At 34.9% G+C, this 19,546-nt stretch overlaps 1 protein-coding gene across 1 annotated transcript in view; it reads left to right on the top strand.

Moving 5' to 3' along the window:
* TFEC (transcription factor EC) overlaps window positions 1-19,546 on the top strand; it is a 184,669-nt gene that overhangs the window by 40,162 nt on the left and 124,961 nt on the right. Inside the window, exons 2-3 of the mRNA XM_053553844.1 lie at window positions 6,818-6,866; window positions 7,919-8,169. Of these exons, the coding sequence (XP_053409819.1) occupies window positions 7,972-8,169 (198 nt within the window). The 5' untranslated portion in view covers window positions 6,818-6,866; window positions 7,919-7,971. The remainder of the gene's footprint in view (window positions 1-6,817; window positions 6,867-7,918; window positions 8,170-19,546) is intronic.

Here is a 19,546-nt window from a genome sequence, read left to right as displayed (position 1 = left end):
TGAGGAAAATTTTTGATTATTTTTGAATTTGCAAACATTTTATAGCCTTGAATGTATTTGAAATGAAGGAAATAAATAATTCAATAGAAAGTTTTAGTATTTTATATATGTTGAAAAATGTTTTTTTCTTTGTTGGACTGACCACCAGTAGAGGGATTCAGAGACAGGGTGAATGAGATGTCTATTCTTGTCCAAAGTCAAGGCAGTCACTGAAAAAATTGCTTCAGGCCATAACTTTGGCATGCCATGGGTTAAATAAAGGTCAACTCTAAAGTAAAAAATAAAAATCAGTTGATCTTTTGGTGTTAAAGGTACAAAATAGTTATCATTTTAGATGCTTTTAGCACTCTTATAAAATAAGGATTTTGGATTTCTTTTTCCCTCAACTGAGAATTTTCAGGCCAGTGGTGTCCATAATGTACACAAGTGCCTTGGGGCATTTTGAAAGGGAAGAGAAGAAAATTTACCATATTTTTAAAAAATGTTCTTACTTATACAGGCTCTTGCATGATATGTAATAACTCAGTGATTTGGCTAGACTAGAGGGCTGACAGTAATTTTTACATTTAATTTAATCATTTGGAAAATAGTTAGCTATTTTGAAATTGGGTTCTAATCCTGTCTGGCTCACTGTTTATTTCTGTAAAAGATATCTAAATACAAACTTGTAGTGACTTTCAAATATTTATTCCAACTTAATTGGCTTTGTTAGGGAAGGAGTCATGGGATGTGGAGGCAGTTTATCAGTCAATAGGAGCTCAAGAACTCTACATCCCTTGGGGCTTTAATCTTAAAGACATTATATTCTCTAGACAGGAAAAGAGGGTTGCCTCCTTGACTGGGTTGTTGAAAGGATTGCCTATGATGGTACATCATATAATAAGATCTCATTAAAGGCAACTTGTTTTGGAGTTATCATTATCCTTGCTCTAAATCTTCTGCAAAGAAGGTATTTTAAGTAGCACAAATCACACAGAAGGCTATCCAATGATCTGGTTCCTTCTGACGCGTACTAAATGCAGTCAGCAGTTCTGTGATGTCTATGGATGGTATAGGAACTGGGCGCAGTCTGTTCAGAAGTTATAGTCTTTCTTGGATTCCCCAGGTAATGCTCCAACAGCAGTTTCCTTTACTCAAGGAAATTAGATGAGAATTAGGTAGACAGCCTCACAAATCAGACTTAGTAGATTTATATGTGGGTTCAAAGAATGGACAAAGTTTATGTATATCTTTGCTGGAGATAATCACAAAGCACAGAGTCTTCCAAGAGTGGCCCATGCTTCATATTAAATGAGAATTATCCCCTCTTATTTTTTATTTTTTTATTAAAAGAGGTTAATTGGTATTGTCTTTATTTGTATTGACAAAAAGTAAAAAATAAAAAAAGCCAACTAACCATTGTGGGATAAAACTATCTTCTCTCCTTCAAGAAAAGCCACTTCTGTCAGAATATAAAAATGACCGATTTTCCCATTACACACGGACTCTTTACCATAGAGAAAGCTTTCCTGTGACTAGTGATAAATGATATAAATGTAAAGCTCACAGCAGATCATGGCAGACAAGCCAGAGAGCGTGGGAGGTGAAGAATCAGTAGAACCTTCCAATGAGAATTAGCCTGAAATTTTGTACATTTTTGGGAAATGTGTCCTTATTTACTCATTCAAAAAATAGTAGATTCTAATATTTTTAAGAGCTGTAAGGGATCTTGGAGGCACTACACATAGAAGACGGTCAGTCAATATTTGCCAAATAAATGCAAGAATGTATTTGAATGTTCCTCTCATTGTTGAAATCCTTTCTGTATTTTATATACTACAGAGTCATTTAGCTTGTACTCGAACATTTCGGCTGACTGAAAGCTTACGAAACTCTGGGGCAGCCTTTTTCATTGGTGTATTACTCTAATTATTAGAACTTTCTAAATTTTTTTCAAGCCAGATTTATCACCATGTAATTTCCACCCTTAGGTTTTAGTTTGGTTTTATGGGGGCACATTAAAATAAATCTACTTCCCCTTCATAGGAAAGTTCATCACATATTTCAAGACAGCTATCATGTCTTCCATATAATTATTTTCTTCTCCAAGCTAAACTATCATTTTGCAGGTGACAATGTTTTTAATTCTCTAACCATCTTCATTTTTCTTTTCCTTTTTTTTTTTTGGTCAATGTCTCTACTATATTTATTTTATTATCTACTATGTAATGAGTAAATTTTGTGCGATTTTATTTAAATCCTCACTCCAGTCATGTAAAATATGTTTTTCCTAGTGAAAATACTGTGCCAAGGTCACCTAGCTCAGAGGCATGATTTGGATTCACACTGGCTTTAAATAAACACAAAGCCATGTGAAAATAATTTATCCTTTCGGTATTGCAGCTTTCTTATCAGTACAGTGGGGGATTATAATGATCCACACCTTCTAGGACTGAAGAGTTAATATTTGTAAAGCATTTAGGAAAGTATCTGGCACCTAAAAAGCACTGTAAATGTTTGGAAATCAAGCGAGCTAGTTTATGCTTAACACTTTATACTACGCTCTGTTCCTATAATGTTTCTTTTTAAAACAGGTGTGGTATTCTGAATAATAGTCTCTCAAATACGTCCACATCCTAATCCTGGAACTTGCAAATGTTGCTGTACATGGTGAGAGAGATTTATAGATGTGATAAAGTCAAGGGTCTAGAGAAGGGGAGCTTATTCTGGATTATCTGGTATCTGGTGGACCCACTATAATCATACAGTACTTATATACATAAGAGTGATGCAGAAGTCAGAGTCAGAGAGAAGGGCATGTGACCATGGAAACGAGGATTAGAGTGACACAGTTTGAAGATGGAGAAAGTGGCCACAAGCCAAGGAATACAGGCAGCTCTGTAATCTTGAAAAAAGCAAGGACATGGATTCCGTTATAAAGCTGCCTCCAGAAAGAGCCAGCCCTGCCTTGCCAATACCTTGACTTTATGCCAGGGAAACCAGTTTCAGATTTCTATGCTACAGAACTGCAAGAGATATGCATCTAGTTTTAAGCCACCAAGTTTCTGATTTTTTTTTTTTATAGTGGCCACAAGAAACTGATATAGTCCAACATTGTCTGAAACCTCTCATTAGAAATAACTCAGGTATAAATAAACTGAATTACTTCTGTGATGAGTATCACAGGCATTGTGTTCCACATTAACATGTAGAAAAGTACATTGTACATCCAGAGGGTTCCAAGTTGCCTGTACTTTTCCTGACAGCCTTGAAAAAGAGATTTACTTAACAAAAAGCTACACGAGCGACATTAGATCTATCTGTCCTGCTTCCTTGATATCACTGATGTTCGTGACAGTAAGTGTGTGGGGAAATTTTCCCCTTCTGGTGACTTTGTCATTGTCCTCTGTCAAGTGTCTTCCCTCCCCCACTACCCTTAGGGCCTCATTTGAATATCTGAGTATGAGATGCTCAGGTGTCTCTGCCTAGTTAGTGTCATTCTTTTAGCCCTTCAAAGGTCAGTGGCCCTTCTTTGCACACTTCGGTCTTAACTAAGGGAGTCTGTGACACGCTTTACTGGTGCTGCATGTCCTGGTTGCTGCTTTTGTGAAGCTTCAGTGGTTTCTAAGTAGTAGAAGAAATGGCTTTCACCAAACTCTGCTCCCCAGGATTTGCATACCATTGTATTTTCCTGAAGTGTGGGATCAAAGTCTTAAGGAACTCTCCATTCCCTTTGGAACTTTGTCTTCTCTTTCTGACATGCTGACCATAAGTCAAATTTAAAGAAGAGAATTGCTGCTTTGAAAAAAATAGAACCTCTTTGATAGCCACCCTCTGCAAATTATCACAGGCTGGTACATACCTATGAATATACCCTGAATTCTTACTTCTGTGGTTTTGTTTTGTTTTCTTTTTGTTTTACTTTTTTCATAAGCCTTTGGTCATCTCAAATCTCCGAATCTATTCCATATGAATTGATGATGACCCTGGATCTATTCCACGTCCTATCTATTTAAATTTTGAACCCAAATGCAATATTGTATAATTCCAATGAAGGGACTTTAAGACATTATTCTAGCCTATACTATTAATTATATTAATAGCCTAGCTTATTAATAATGATAGCAATTTATTGAGTATCTTTTATGTGTCAAGTATTACTCTGGTTTAAAATATTAAACTGTTATTGATGAGGGTTACTAAAGTATTTTGTTAGAATAGTAACTTATTGTTAAGATAATAATAAGAATTTTATTTTTAAATGTGTGAGTTTCATTTTTCCTAACTTTTCCCCTCATTTCACATCCATTGTACATATTTCTCTAAGTCTTGTTAAATGCATTGACTAGAAAATGGTAGATAAACAGTTCTGTGTCCACTATTAGCAGTATTACTTTGGGTCAGTTTCCCGGACTTGGGTAGCTTTATCTATCAAGGGCCTTAAAAGATAAAAAGTATGAGATAGGAGCATTATTTTCAATTTATCAATAAATGAAGATTTGGGGGAAAATTAAATTTATGTTGAATTATTAATCAGCTGTTGTTGGGAATGGCACTTTTAGTAACTTTGAACCTAACTGATAATTGAGCTCACATAGATTTATTTCATCAGTGGACACATCATAAGAAATTTTTGTGAAATTAATATTTACTTATATTATAATTCTCCTAAGCAGGTACCTGAGGAAGGTATAACACCAATTTCTTTTTATAGAATATTAGTTTCTTAGGGCTGCCATATCAAATTACTACAAACTGAGTGGCTTCAGACAACAGAAATTTATTTTCTTGAAGTTCTGAAGGCTAGAATGGAAAAACCAAGTTGTCAAGTGGTGCCAGTGGCTTGAAGGAGTAGGGCACTGGCCCCATATACTGGAGGTGGCGGGTTCAAACCCGACCCTGGCCAAAAACTGCAAAGAAAAAAAAAACAAGTTGTCAACAGGGTGGTTCATTATTGGGGATTATGGGAAAAATGCTATTTGTCTTTGTAGCACAACTCCAATCTCTGCTCCACCATCACAGCGTTCTTCCCCATCAGTCTGCATTGTCTGTGTCTCTTCTCCCCTTCCTAAAACTTCCAGTCATTATTGGACTAAGGGCTTACCCTAGTCTAATATGACCTCATCTTAATTTGCACTTTGATTATATCTGCAAAGACCCTATTCCCAAATAAGGTCACCTTGATAGGTACCAGGAGTTAAGACTTCAACATACTTTTGGGAGGGTGGACACAGTTAAACCCCTGAAAAATAGGGACAAGGGGAAATAATTTAAGTGCCAGGAGGTACATATTCATAACATGAGCCAAGGAAGTTCGTCTTCTTACAAGTCTCTTGACTCTGGCTACCTTCTGGTGAATTCCAGTTTAATTTTCATGAATTCTTAGACTAACTGTTTAATAATTGGCTTTAGAATTTCATGGGGCCTAAAAAACTCAAGCTCACTAGTCTGCGGTTGCTTAGATCTATATTTCTATTTTTTTATTTCAAAATATGAATGGGTTATGAATGTTTTAAGTTACATGGGTCAGGTTTATAATGCTTGAGTCCTGACTAAAGGTGTGCCTGCTACCCAAACAGTGTTCATAGTACCCCTTAGGTAGATTTTTGCTCCTCCCATTTTTTCCCCGTCCCCCAGTTGGTTTCTACTGAGTATTACTTTCCTCTGTGCTCATATGTAATCATTGGTTAGTTCCAATTTAGAAAGAAATGCTTATACATTGTTGGTGGGACTGCAAATTAGTACAACTTCAATGGAAAACAGTATGGAGATTCCTTAAATAACTAAAAGTAAACCTGTCATTCAATCCAGCAATCCCACAATTGGGTATTTCTTCAAAGAGAAAAACAAAACAACATGGAAACTTTGCATCGAAAAGGCATCTTTCCACATTTTTAATAAGTTTTTCTTATCAATAACCTTGGTTCCTTAAATATCTTGTTTCCAAGATCACATAATTAAGTCTGGGCCTATCCATTTTAATTTATTTAGATTTGGTTGCTGATCCCTTATTAGCTATACTCATATATTGGGTTTCAATTTCATTATGGATTGTTTTGTGTATTCTAGTTTAATGCATAATTCAGAGTTGTGTGGTTCTTTTTTGCTATGCAGCATGTCCATTGCTCATGGAATACAGTTTGCCATAGAAAACATTAGTTTCCTTCTAGAACCATCTTCCCTTTCCAGTTCTTCTGCAATCTTCCAGCAGGGGGTTGGCAATTCAAAGTAGGAATTAATGTTGGCAATTAATGTTGGCAATTCAAAGCAGGAATTAACTGTGCACTTGATCAACCAACTAATTAGTCAACCAACTAATTAGTAATTACTGAGTTCATATTATGTACCATGTGATGTAAAAAAATGGGGGTTCTAACAACTATAAGAAACTTTGCACTTGAGGAGCTTGTGTTCTATTGAGTGGGTAGAAGAGAAAACAGGAAATTAGTGTGTGCTAATTACTGTGAAAATAATTGAGCAAAGGTGTTGTCTGTATATAAAAGGAACACCTTACCCTGCTTTGAAATAATTGTTAGTATATACTTCTGTAATCAGTTATTTTCTATCAAAATTCTTCTCTGTACCTAACAAAATCAAGTATTTTGACCTGTTTGTTTGTACCTTTACATTAACCTGAAGAAAATTTTTGCCCTTATTATTAACAGATAATGTTTATCTACTTTTGAGATTTTTTGAAGGCACATATACCTTTTATAAATCTGCTGTGCTTACTTAGGACTGAAGTTATTACATTGAATAATGAATGTATGTTTTTGCCTTATAACAAATAGGAACAGTATTATTAGAATTGAACAATAACTATCTTTTTTATTTTCAGAGTCCTATCAATGTTACAATTCTCTAGAGAAGAAATCAGACAAGAAAAGGTCGGTATGACATCAAATAAATGTTTAAACCAGAAGTTATCTAAGTGAGTTTATTTAAAAATATAATGTACAGCATTATAAAGTCCCTGGGGGTTGTGTTTATTTATTTCACTCATTTTATATTATTATAATGTCTTTGGTGTGTGTCACACTTTATGGGGTCAAGACATGATTGCAAGAGGGACTTTACCTAACAATTGCAATCAGTGTAACCTGGCTTATTGTACCCTCAATGAATCCCCAACAACAACAACAAAAAAATGTCTTATGTGTACATAAAGAAAAAGATATTTTTCCAGATACTTTGAATAAGAATTCGGATGGCCATTCACTCGACATCCAGTTCCCTCAGCAGCTTTCTTATTTTATTTTTGTTGCCTTTAGAGGTTACTTCCAGGACAGCGCTGCTCTTGTCTGTGATAACTCAAGTCCGAAACCGAGTGTGGGAAATGTGGTATCTATTGTGATGTGTTTTTCTATGTGACAGTTGTTCCTATTTTGTGTTTATTTCTCCTTTAATGAGGATACAGCTTTCATCCAGGGAGATGTATAGGTCACTTGTAAGTGCACTTAAATACACGAAGGCTCTTCAGCAGCTGGAAACTGTGACTTGTAGCTGAATTATTTTTGAACAGTGAATGGTTTTCCTTTTGACTTATTTTAATATACTTGCACACTGAGAGCAAGAGTGGGCGAACAGAAAACAGACTGTTTTATTAACCCAGCAGTCACCTTTGAGGTTTGTACATGTCCACTTTTTTTCTTGCCTTTGTACATAATCCCAAGAGACTGGTACCTGGCTTTGCTCAGAATAACAAAGTCAGGCACAAATCTCCAAACACAATTGTTAGCTGAATGCCAACTGTTTCTTCTCATCTTTTTTTTTTTTTAACTTGAACATTAAGAATTGTATCTTTATTGGTGAACCATAACCCTTAAAGAATGGGTTTGTTTTGCTATTTCAGATGCTTCCCCTATCATTTGCTCCATTTATTTTATGACATGTAATCTCAAGTGATAAAAGAAAATGATGTTTTGTATGTGTTTTTCAGTGTTTTTCCCCCCCACCCAAATCCACTAATAGTGAGAAGAAAAGAAGAAAAATATGTTACAAGCTTTAACTGGACTCCCATTTCAGCTGAAAGAACAATTAGGAGGAAAGGAGAAGAGACTTCAACTCAGCCAGGAAACCAGGGCCCAGCATACAGAGTTCCACATGCAGTTGTCATACAAACCAATGTTTCATAGACTTTTTCCAGTAAGACCAGCCATTTCTACAAGTCAATTACCATCCTTTTCCAAGGTACGTATCTGTATACATATATAGCTGTAATTTCCAAGTATTAATAAATATAGTACGTAACTACCTACGAAAATCTATACATTTTAATGGTACTCAAAAGTTGAAGAAAAAATAAGAATGCAAATTTGTAACAAGTGGTTCATTTAACAGTGTTAAAGCAGAAAAGCTTTTAAAATATATACTTTTCTCTTTCCTATCATTATCATTATTATCTCTATTGTTATCTTGATAATACTAGTTGATATTTTGGAATACTTTAACTTTTACAAAGAAGGTTAGAACTTTTATAAGGAAGATCCCTTCCTTGGCTATTGAAACCAAGCAATGGACTATGCCATATGAAGATTAATGGTCATAAATTCATTAAAAGCTATTATTCATTAATGGTTATAAATGTATAAAAATATATAAGATGCAGAGAAGTGGTATGGTATATAGGAAGGATGTGTTCTTCAAGTTAGGATTCTGAGTCTGCACTGTGGCTCTCTGACATTGGGCTTTACAAAGTATTAACTTGTTGAGTTATTCAATATAAAAGATAATAGTTATGCCAAAGAATGGTGATGGACATTTGAAGATTACTTTTTGTAAAGGGTCTATCACAGTGTGTGTAGGTAGCAAACATATTTTAGGTGGAATTTTTGTACTGAGGTAGGAGGTTAGAATAGAAATCTTTAAGGGCAAGTGCTGTGAGGAGGTGAACCTACACTTATTCCAGGTAGCACTTCTCGTAAGTGGCAGAAACAAGACAGGAACTTATGTCTTATGCTTTCAGCACTCTTCTCGAATCCATTTTAACGTAAATACTGTATTGTGAGAACCTTCTTTGGGCCAAGTTCTTGAGCTGTATTTCTAGGGTCCAAAAATGAAAAAAAGATGATTTTTCTATGAGAGTTTTATAATGTAGAAGGAGAAATAAATACAGTGACAGAAACGCTTGGTAGATTGTACTGAACATGGGTTTGGTGATATAAAGTATTGCTCTATTCTCATCTCCATCTCTACAAATGCTAAAGCTTTCATGTAACATTTATTCTTAAAAAATAAGACTATTCCATTGACCTCGATTAAACTTTCAGTAACAACACTTTTATTTATTGTAAGTTAAGCTTTAAAAAATCATTGCTTCTTAAGGTAATCAATATGTTTTGATTATAATTACTTCTATTACATTTTTCTTTCTTTTGCAAGATGTGTTTAAGCAGGTAGGTTTGATGGAAAATCACATACGATTCTGAGTTCTATTATCTTTATCTTCTTAGGATCCTCCTTGTCATTATCCTCACATCCTCATTGTCAAAACAAAACATTTTTAGCACTTATTAAGCAAGTGCTGTGGGGCAGGAATCATATTAAGTGTTTTATACACATTATTCTAATTCTTCAATAATGTAATATGGTAGCTATAAGTCCCATTTTGCAGACAGTGAATTAAGGCTCAGAGATTTTTAAAAATTATCTCAAAATTACATAATTAGCGAAAGTGTTGTTATTCTCTGATTATGACAATGCTGGAAGTCCTTATTTATCCACCTTGTTGGGTCTTACCACTTTCTTTCTGGTTTTATTATTGAGAACCCTGATGATGAGAACCCAGTAATAATGACCCAGTTTGAGGTAGACTAAGACTCAGAGGGAATTTGTTGGCTGCTATTACTAGAAAGGAAAGCTGATATTTGGGGTCACTAGAACTGGAACTTCCAATCCCAAGAATGTCTCTGCTTCATCTGAGCTTCTCTCTGCATACTGCCTTTGTTCTCAGGTGGGTTTATCTGTGCAACAAACTGTGTAGGCTTCAATCCCTCTAGGCTCACATCCTCACAGCTTGCCCTCAAGGTAAGTGGGACTTACATTATTCCATGGTAGTGTTAAATATTCCAAGGAAGGTTTGGTGGGATTCTACGTCTAGCTCTTGGTCTGGTCATTATGACAAAGTTGGTGAGTGTGTGCTCAGTTTTTAGTGATAAATTATTCACTTTCACGGCTGTAGGGACAGATGGAGGGTATGGTCTATTATCAGAATTGGAGGGTAAAGGGGATGATACAGATATGGCATCCCAGAAATTTCTGTAAGGTATGCAATTGTCTCAATAGTCAACTATTAAGGCAGGGCATTATGATACTTGCTTTCATTACCTTAGTAAAGTCTCCACCATTTAAAACCCTAAGTGACTTAATCTCTTCAACACCATCTGCAGGATGGAGGGGTTTCAGCTAATTTTGTCCATTAAGCCGTATTTGGTCAAATTTGTTTTGAACATTTGAAGTTGATTCGACCCAGATATAGTCTCTCACTCTTCAACTTTTATCTAAGGTAGAAAATTCTATCTTAGATAAAGGTGACGGAGAACAAGATCATTCTGTACAATTAAAAGAAATATGACAAATAGGTTTCCGACCCTGAGGAAGTGATATGTGGACAGACACGAATTGTGCACCAGGGTTTTATAGCAAGAACAAAACTATGGAGTGTGCTAAGAATTAAATTTCTGGGTTAAGAAAGGCTGAGGACCAAAAAAAAAAAAAAAAATCTGAGGACAGATTTCTATCTGCAGTGAATTTATAACGGCACTGCCCACTTTGAAACTGCATTCAAAGTTAACAGACAGCTCACAGTTACGACATTTTTATAAGTGTTGAGGCCTAGTACTGGAAAAGTCTAAGCCTTAGACATTCGTATTGTGATAAGTGTATTTTAAATGCTGTGAGACTTCTTGATGACACATTGCAATGTGTTTCAATAAATATTTATTTTCAAGAAAGAAATTAAGACTTTTTAGAATATATATAATAACAGTACTCTTTATCCAACAGAACAATGTTTCTTTCTAAGCACAGATCATGTGCCAGCCCTGTGTCAAATGTGAGTATCTTCTACATGAGAAGCTCTATCTTCTTGGATTGCCTAATTTAATTTTGTTGATAATGTGTGGAAAAGTAGAAAATTATGAGAAAAATATAGCTCTTCTGTTTTTTATGATATTTTCAGACTTTTTTTCTTGAATTTCCCACCACCCTCTCAACATTTCCATTTTATTAGGGAGTGGAGAGTGGTAAGAAATGGGGAAAAGGAGCTAGAACATTGAGGAGAGAATAATAGGCATATCTACTGTCCAAAAGTAACCTTTCAAGTGGTTACTTTAAGGTTAAATCTCTTTTTTGGTGAACACCCAGACTTTTATAGATACGAAGCAAAGTTTACATTGTCTTTATGTCCTCTGGCTCGGATGGCCACCTGTGAGATGCTTCTTGCTCTGCCTGGCCTCAGTTTTCTGCTGGCTTCTACTGCTAAGTCTGCGGCTGAGGGGATTTAGAGTGTGTTCTCTTGGCAGCATCAGAGGTCAATGCCAGTGGCCCTGGGGCCTCAACCACAGAGCCCAGGTGGGGCTCTTTGCTGCCCCTCACCTACTGGGAGCCTGCAGGAGTGTTTGTCAAGTCATCTCTTCTGATACACTGAGTTCACTCAACACTATCAGAACTCTAAATGGGAAAAGAGACAAAAATGCTTCTTGTTTATGTTTCTTCCCTGTCTGTTGGGATTTATGTCCTTTTGCAAACAGTCTACAGCATACCTATTAATGGCTTGTCCCAGAGTAGGGAACCAGGACCTTAAAATCTGACATCTGGACTCACTTTGACCTCTTTCTCTCTATATATATTTTTTGAAGAAACATATTCATTCTTGGTATGCCAGGAACTGTCTACACCTTCCTTTTTCCAGCATTGGTGTTCACCTTTACTTTTCTGTGGGCTTGGATTATAGATCTGGAAGGATGCAGGAAATGGAGTTGGGATACAGCAAAGGGAAAATAGTGAGATACATATATTAAGGATATTACCCTTGATATAGAGGTAAATTCATAAAACGGTGAAAAATTGCAATCACAGACTTAGTTGTTAAATCTTCCATGCTTTGAGGAAAGCTAACATTTTCATTATAAACACATTGTCCTTAAAGAGTTCAGGATTTTTTTTTTTTTTTATTAAATCATAGCCGTGTACATTAATGTGATCATGGGGCACCATACACTAGTTTCATAGACCGTTTGACACATTTTCATCACAAATTAAATATCTAGTATATTTTATTATGAAAACTGACAGGATAGTTCTAAAACTTTTATGAATATGAAGAAGGTCAAGAATGTTTCTAAGACTCTTGGAAAGTTACAGAGTTGAAGATGATATACTATTAAAAAATTTTAACCTAAAACTACAGTACTTATAATAAAAGAAGGTGGAATTTACTTAACAACAACAAAAAAATCTTCCATGCTTAGATCTCATTTTCTGGTTGCACTTTGGGTGTTCTGAGTTTGTTAAATAACCTATAGGATTTGGTCATCTCTTCCAGATATGAGTCTCACTTACATTTATACTGAGCACCTTTTTGATTTCGTCACTTTCAAAGATCTCTTATAACCATACACTTTTTAAAATAAAACCATACCCTATTTTTAAATAAATGGAAAAAAAAGAAAAAAGAGAATTTCTATCAAGTGTCCTGTATGGATAGTGTACCTTACATAGTTTGGAAGTCCCTCTGCCTCTAGAGTTGATAAAAAGGATAGAAATTAGAAAAACTGTAATGCTAAAAAAAGTGAGAACTTACGTAATGTCTCTAAATTTTTTTTTCTTGACCAGAATGAAGTTCCCTTTTCTTACAAATGGGAGGAATATATGGTTTGGACCTGAGTAAATGTAGCTGCTACTATGGATAATGAGTAATGGATGACCTGAAATGGTAGATGTTCTTATACTAAGTTCATCCAACATATAATCACCACCATAATCAAGAAACCTAAAGAAGTCACCTAATCCTCATTGTGTTGTCTGAATAACATACATTATACAGTTGAGACTCACAGCATCTAATATCCTGTGAAATAGCTTTATCGCCCAAGTGCTTACTAATGGAGGAAAATGGCTCACAGAGCTGAGTGGAATTAGAGGAACAGGACTCACCTGTTCTCTTAGTGTCCTCAAGTATAAGGCAGCCTGGCACTGTAATTCTTATTAATCAACACCTATGTCTCAGGTCTGTCGTGATTTTACATAATGAAACAGAGGGAATAATACAACCTTTTGGGTAATATCGTGGCATTCAGAGGAGTTAGAATATTAATGTTCTCCCACATCTTCACTATTATTGACCTGTAATTTTATTGTAATTTACTTTTACTTATCTTGAAACATAGAAAATTGGTCACCTTTAGCTTCGTAATCATGTTCCGTAATGTAAAGACTATTGTTCATTTTCAACTTTTCCTTGTATGTCTCCCCTTTTTGGGAGGCTTTTAGTAATTTATTATAACTGGTAGTGACCTCTTTAAATATCTTGCATTTACTTGAAAGGCATCATGGCATTGTTCAAAGAAAAATTTCTTTAGATTTTAAAAACAGTATGTACTCAACAAACAATTTTGTTTGTTAGTTTTAAAAACAAAATAGATCTCTTCATTTTTAATTATCTTTTACATATAAATGTCCAGGTATATGTATATAGAGATGGTAATTATTTCTAAAAGCTGCCACAAAATGAATAGCAGTGTCTATAAGTGTTAACTAACCCTGCAGGTGAAATTTCAGACATAGATAATTGAGAAGAACAGAAATAGTATACATTTCCATTCCAAATTACATTTTGTGTATTAAAACTTTATAAACTAAGAAATTTAGTTCAAAATTTAAGGAAATGTCATGTCTTCATTATTTTAAAATTATTTTTCTTGCTAGACTCAACAATGCCCAGTCCCTTCTCTTGGCCTTTCAACTAGAGTAGTGATTTTCAACTGGTGTACCATGGCACACTGGTGTGCCGTGGCAGGATCTTAGGTGTGTCCCCCCACCCCAATTTTAAGGACCATTAATTAAATTAGTTTTAAAATAAGTTCCAACCACAGTAAGTATATTCTTTCTTTTCAGTTTTTTTTTGATTAATGCAATTTAAGTGTGCCGTGAGGTTAAAAAAAGGTTGAAAAAACACTAAACTAGAGTTTAGGTTCAAGTCAATTTCTTTCTTTAAATATTTTTTTGAGACCTGTCCATTTTGACTATTCTCACACTGTGTAAGAAGCAGCTTTGGCAGAATAACTTTTCACATTTTTTGGTGGCCTTATCAGAGAGAAAGCAAAACTTTCCCTTTTCTGTCTTGGTTTCTCTAAGTTATACCACTTTCTCTTTGTTCAGCTTTATGGAGACCTAGTCTCATTTCCTGCTTTGCATCCTGGGGTGAGGGGGTTCCAAATGTTCCTTTCTGTCTTTTTTTCCTATTCTACTTCTCCCCCCCCTCCCCGGAAGTGTTTTACTGCATTGCAAGAACTCGTTATTAACATGGCTGTCTTATGTTCTTCCAACTATCTGAAAATACCTAACCTATTATGTTAGGGTTTTTGCTGTTGTTTATGTGTTTACTTGGTTAAATTTCTGGCTCATCCGTTGAAAATGTAAGCTGCATAAAAGAAGTAACTTTATCTGCCTTATTTTTTTCACATAAATTTATTATTATTTTTTAATTTTACATTAATATGAGGAAACAAATTCTTAGGTTACATTGTTCTCACTTCCAAGGTAAAGTTCAAGCTGTAGGAGAGCCTCCCACCCTGAGGTGGAGATGCTAAAAACCCTCGCATTGTGTACATTAGGTGAGTTCTTACCAAATGCCGTCCCTCCTCTCACCAATCACCCTCTCCCTTCCAATTCCCTTCCCCTCTTCAACCCTCTCCCTTGCTAGACTAAATTTTTGTTTTATAGTTCCTGTGGGCATGTAATTCTTTAATATATCAGTTTTGTAATAGCATTGAGTACATTGCATACTTTTTTCCCATTCTTGAAATACCTTACTAAGAAGAATATGTTCCAACTCCATGCAGGTAAACATAAAAGATATAAAATCCCTATCTTTTCATGGCTGAATAGTATTCCATGGTATACATATACCACAGTTTGTTACTGTATGTCTTATCAGGTGCAGGTCTGGTGACTGGAACACAGTAGGTGCATACAAAACAGTTGGTTATCAAATGGTTTTCCTTAAAACTATTTATGGGATTCTTTGCTTCTGACTTTTTTACAGTATTCCAGACAAATTTACCCACTACTACTACTTCAATAAATGTGAATACTAATAACATTTAAATATTTGTCTCCAGTTTATAGCTTTTCTCTGAACTACACATCCAAATATTTTAGTGTTTCTACTTAGATGCCTCTTCAAATTCAATATAACCTGAACTAATGAAGGCGCTAGAGTCTCTTAATGCTTTTACAAAATAAAGCCAAATGAACACTTTGCTTGTTCTTCGACGTCTTGAACTTAGTAACTAGAATATTTATTCATGTGCTTTAATCTTTTTTCTCCTTTATTTCTGTTACTGTTATCTTATAGATTCTCCCTTATAGTTCTCAAATCTGCCAATTTTCCTTTATTGCTGCCGCCCGTACCCTAGTTGAGGTCACCATCATTTCTTATCTATATTTCTACAGTGTTTCACACTGATATCCTTGCTCTCTAGGATATCAATCTTTTGCCACCATGTATCCCCAGAGATCAGTCACCACATAATAAATAACCATTGTGGGACCTCCTCCCAAACAAGCAAACACACCAACAAAGGCATTGCACTAACTTTTCATTTCCTTTAGGGTGAAGTCTAACTCCTGATGTTGGCTGGAATTGGGTGGTGAATGCTTCTCTGTCCTACTGTTTTTTGCTTTGAGAACTGGAAAAATGAATAAATTGCATGATTGATCATCAGGCAATTTCCCCTACATTACACTTTTCTCAGCTGGTTTGTAGCTGGAAACCAGATAGAAAAATTGGAGATTATATTCTTCAGTAGGAAACTTGTACTCTGTTTTTCCATAGTAATAATTGAGGGTGGATTATTAAACTTTGAAAATAAAGTAACATGTAATAGAATTAGTACTTGTGATAAAAATTAAAGAACTTCAGTGTTAAAGGACCAAACAAAGGGATCCTAGGAAGTAAAGCTTAGGATTTTCCTTAAGAGTCATCTTTGAATGAGCTTCAACATATGAACATTAAACGTTCAGTTAAATCACGGTTTTCAGACATTACTAAATGACAAAATTATTTTTGTCTAGAAACTTTCAAAGCAGTTATTACATGTGTCCCATTGCGGACATAGAAAAGTATCAATAGTGCCTGCAAGCATTTTCTAATTCTGAGATATGACTTAACGCCTTTTAATAATTTGCAATATGTTCATTATTGTTCCGCCCATCCTGAGCTACCCCCAAGCTCTTTTCTGCAATTAATGCTACTTTAAAAGTAAAAATGCCTTTACTGCTTTTTTGTGAACAAAAACACCCTCCTTTTTCTCTGATTAATGATTTAAATAGCCAAATCAAATCTACTATTGGGGCAAATAGTTACAATATTTTTAAAACTTTAATCCATAAATTGTGTTAAACATGAAAGCAACATATATGTTAAACTTATTTAAAATCATTGCTTTCTGAATCTACCCTTCATCTTCTTTTCTTCCATTACAGTGGGAACATATTGCAATTGGCTTCTCTTTCTTCACTGTTATTAACTTTTCCCCTTTTATCAGCAAAAGGATCTTGCTTTCTTTGATTCTCTTATTGATATTTTAAAAGGACTTTTTTCCTCTCTTGCTGTCTCTCTCAGGCAAGTCCCATCTCAATTGTCCTTTGTCATTCATTGTCAGTCTTTGTGTCCATACTCTTATCACAGCCTAGTTTTTTTCCTTTTTCTTTTTTTTGGGGGGGGTGTATGTGAAAGTGGGGGCATTGGTGTTGGAAGTCTCATATCAGTTTCCGGCCTTAAGCAAAATGCAATTATTTTCAAATGGGAATTGCATTGTGTACCAAAAAGACAAAGTTTCTTTGTTCCAGTAAATTGGAGCCTTATGCAACTCATACTTGTAAAGAAATTTTACAATTGAACTTCTAAATAACTAATAACTGGAAAATCCTGATTTGGGGCTTTAGTCACTGAAGATATGAAAAGACATTTGCTCCTGTCTTCCCAACAGGCTTTTACATGCATTCTGGGCTCAGCGTGCTCTTGTTCTTTCTTTTATCTATGCCCATCTGCTGGTATGGTATGTTCTTACCCTAACATATTTTCAGACCCTTGCCATAGGGCAGAAGTGCCAAGCAATTATTTGTTGAGATAGATAGCCTACATAATACTGTAAGTGACATCTGTTCTGTAGGAAATCCCTCCCTTGTGGCAGCAGTGTCATATTGGCAGCTCATAGGAATATCGGAATTGACATAAAGGGACAATTGAATGTTTCATCTTATCCTGAATTCTCACTCAGAAAGCATCCAATACCAGATGCTTTAGAGGGCCATGTAACCCCCTGACTCTTTCTGTTGTTCACTTTACACCTATGGTAATTGGCAATACTATACTATAGGGATAGTTTCTTCCTGACCCCAGCTGGTAACCAAATTATGCCCTAAAGCATGAAGATTGTCATACTTTAAAGTTTATTGCAGCTAAGATGGTGAAAAACGGAATATTTTTCACATTAATGTGCTTACTAGATTGTTTGACCTAAATAATAGCTTGAACAATAAATTCCACAAATTACTCTTAATAACTTATTTGGCAAAATTATAATGACAGATGAAAATTTTAATCTTTTAAGACTGCTGATCCCCGTGTTTGACAATTGGTTTTCTCCTTTAAACTATTTCAAACGGATGTTAAGAAAAATAGTTTAGAGTCTGTGATGGTTTAAAGGTTGAATCTGTGTATAAAGGTATATTTAATAAAACATAGTAAGTGGTTCTGAGTAAATTGAATTTATTGCTTTTTGGCCATTTGATGTTAAAAAGGCAGGCAGAAATTCAGAGCCTATAATTACTACTGTTAAATTAAAAATATAATGTGCGAGGTAGGTTCCATATCAGTTCACACCTAACACTATCCACACTGACATTGTTACTCTTTACAGTGATCTTCAATACACCATCAGCGTTTCAGATTCAAAAAATTTAGAATGGTATAATTATAAAAGATTTTTTAAAATTAAAGTTTAAAATGAAAGCACTCAACTACACAACTGGATAAACCCATTTAACATTAAACATTTAATAATAATAAGCTCTGTCGGTTATGATATGTTGCAATACCAACTACTGTGAAAATCAGTAATCTAAAATAACTATTTTATCTCTTCATGATTCCTTGGGTTAGTGACATGAGCTGGATTCATTTCAGTGGTTCTTCTGCTGTACTTTCTGCAACGTGTGGGATAATTATTCTAGAGATTGATGGTCTGAGACAGCCTCAAAGTTTTTCTTGTTGGTGTTGTCCGGGTTGGGCCATGTGTTTCTAGCAGGACAGCTTAATGTCTTCATATGCAGGTCGAAAACTTGGAAAAAGGGGGCCAGCACTAAAGTGGACATCATTTTGAACTTTTGCTTGCACGATGTCCCATTAGCCAAGTCAACATGGCTAGGCCAAGAATCTGTGTGAGAAAAGACTACATAATGAAGTGGAAACAGGGAGGTGTGACTCACTGGGGTCTCTGATTGTAATAATCTACTAGGAATTGCTTTCAGGATTACAGGTAGCCGAACCTTCCTTTCCTGGCTTATTAAAATTATATAGCTATACCAGAACACTGTGCTAAATTCTGTAAGTTTACAAGAGAGTTGTATAAACAACATAAATATCAGTGAAATTAATTCTTTGTCAGTCTCTTCATATATATTTTAGGTACAAATCCTTCGTAGAATATGTGGTTTGTATCAAAAACATAGATATAAACTATCATTTGTTTATATCTGTTTTTCCTAGTCTACATTTTGATCCTTTAACAGGATTTTTTTTCACAGAGAAACAATTTTTAATTTTTTAATAAGTACAATTTACCAATTATTTCTTTTATGGATTGCTATTTTGGTGTCATGTTTAAGAACTCTTTTTATACATTGCTAGATTCAAAATATTTTATAGAGAATTCTTATAGCTAAATCTATGAAAAATATTGATCTATAATTTTTCTTTTATTGTTTTTTGTCTGGTTTTAGTATCAGAGGGATACTGACCTCATAAAATAAGTTTGGATATGTTAGTTCCTCTTTTATTTTCTGGAGGAGGTTGTGTAGAGTTGGTACTAATTCTTATTTAATGTTTGATAGATTTCTCCATTGAGGTGATATGGGCCTACAGATGTATTTATTGCCAATTTTTAAGTTATAAATTCAATTACTTTGGGAGTTATTGGGTATTAAAATCCCCAGTTAAAATTGTGGATTTGTCTATTTTCTTTCGGTAACTTCAGTTCTTATTTCATGTAATTTGATGAAGAACTGTTGTTTGGTGTACACACATGTTGGATTACTACATCTTCCTGGTGGATTCACTCAT

The sequence above is a fragment of the Nycticebus coucang genome, chromosome 11 (assembly GCF_027406575.1).
Source record: "Nycticebus coucang isolate mNycCou1 chromosome 11, mNycCou1.pri, whole genome shotgun sequence".
NCBI lineage: Eukaryota > Metazoa > Chordata > Mammalia > Primates > Lorisidae > Nycticebus > Nycticebus coucang.
This window is presented reverse-complemented; position numbering and strand designations above follow the sequence as displayed.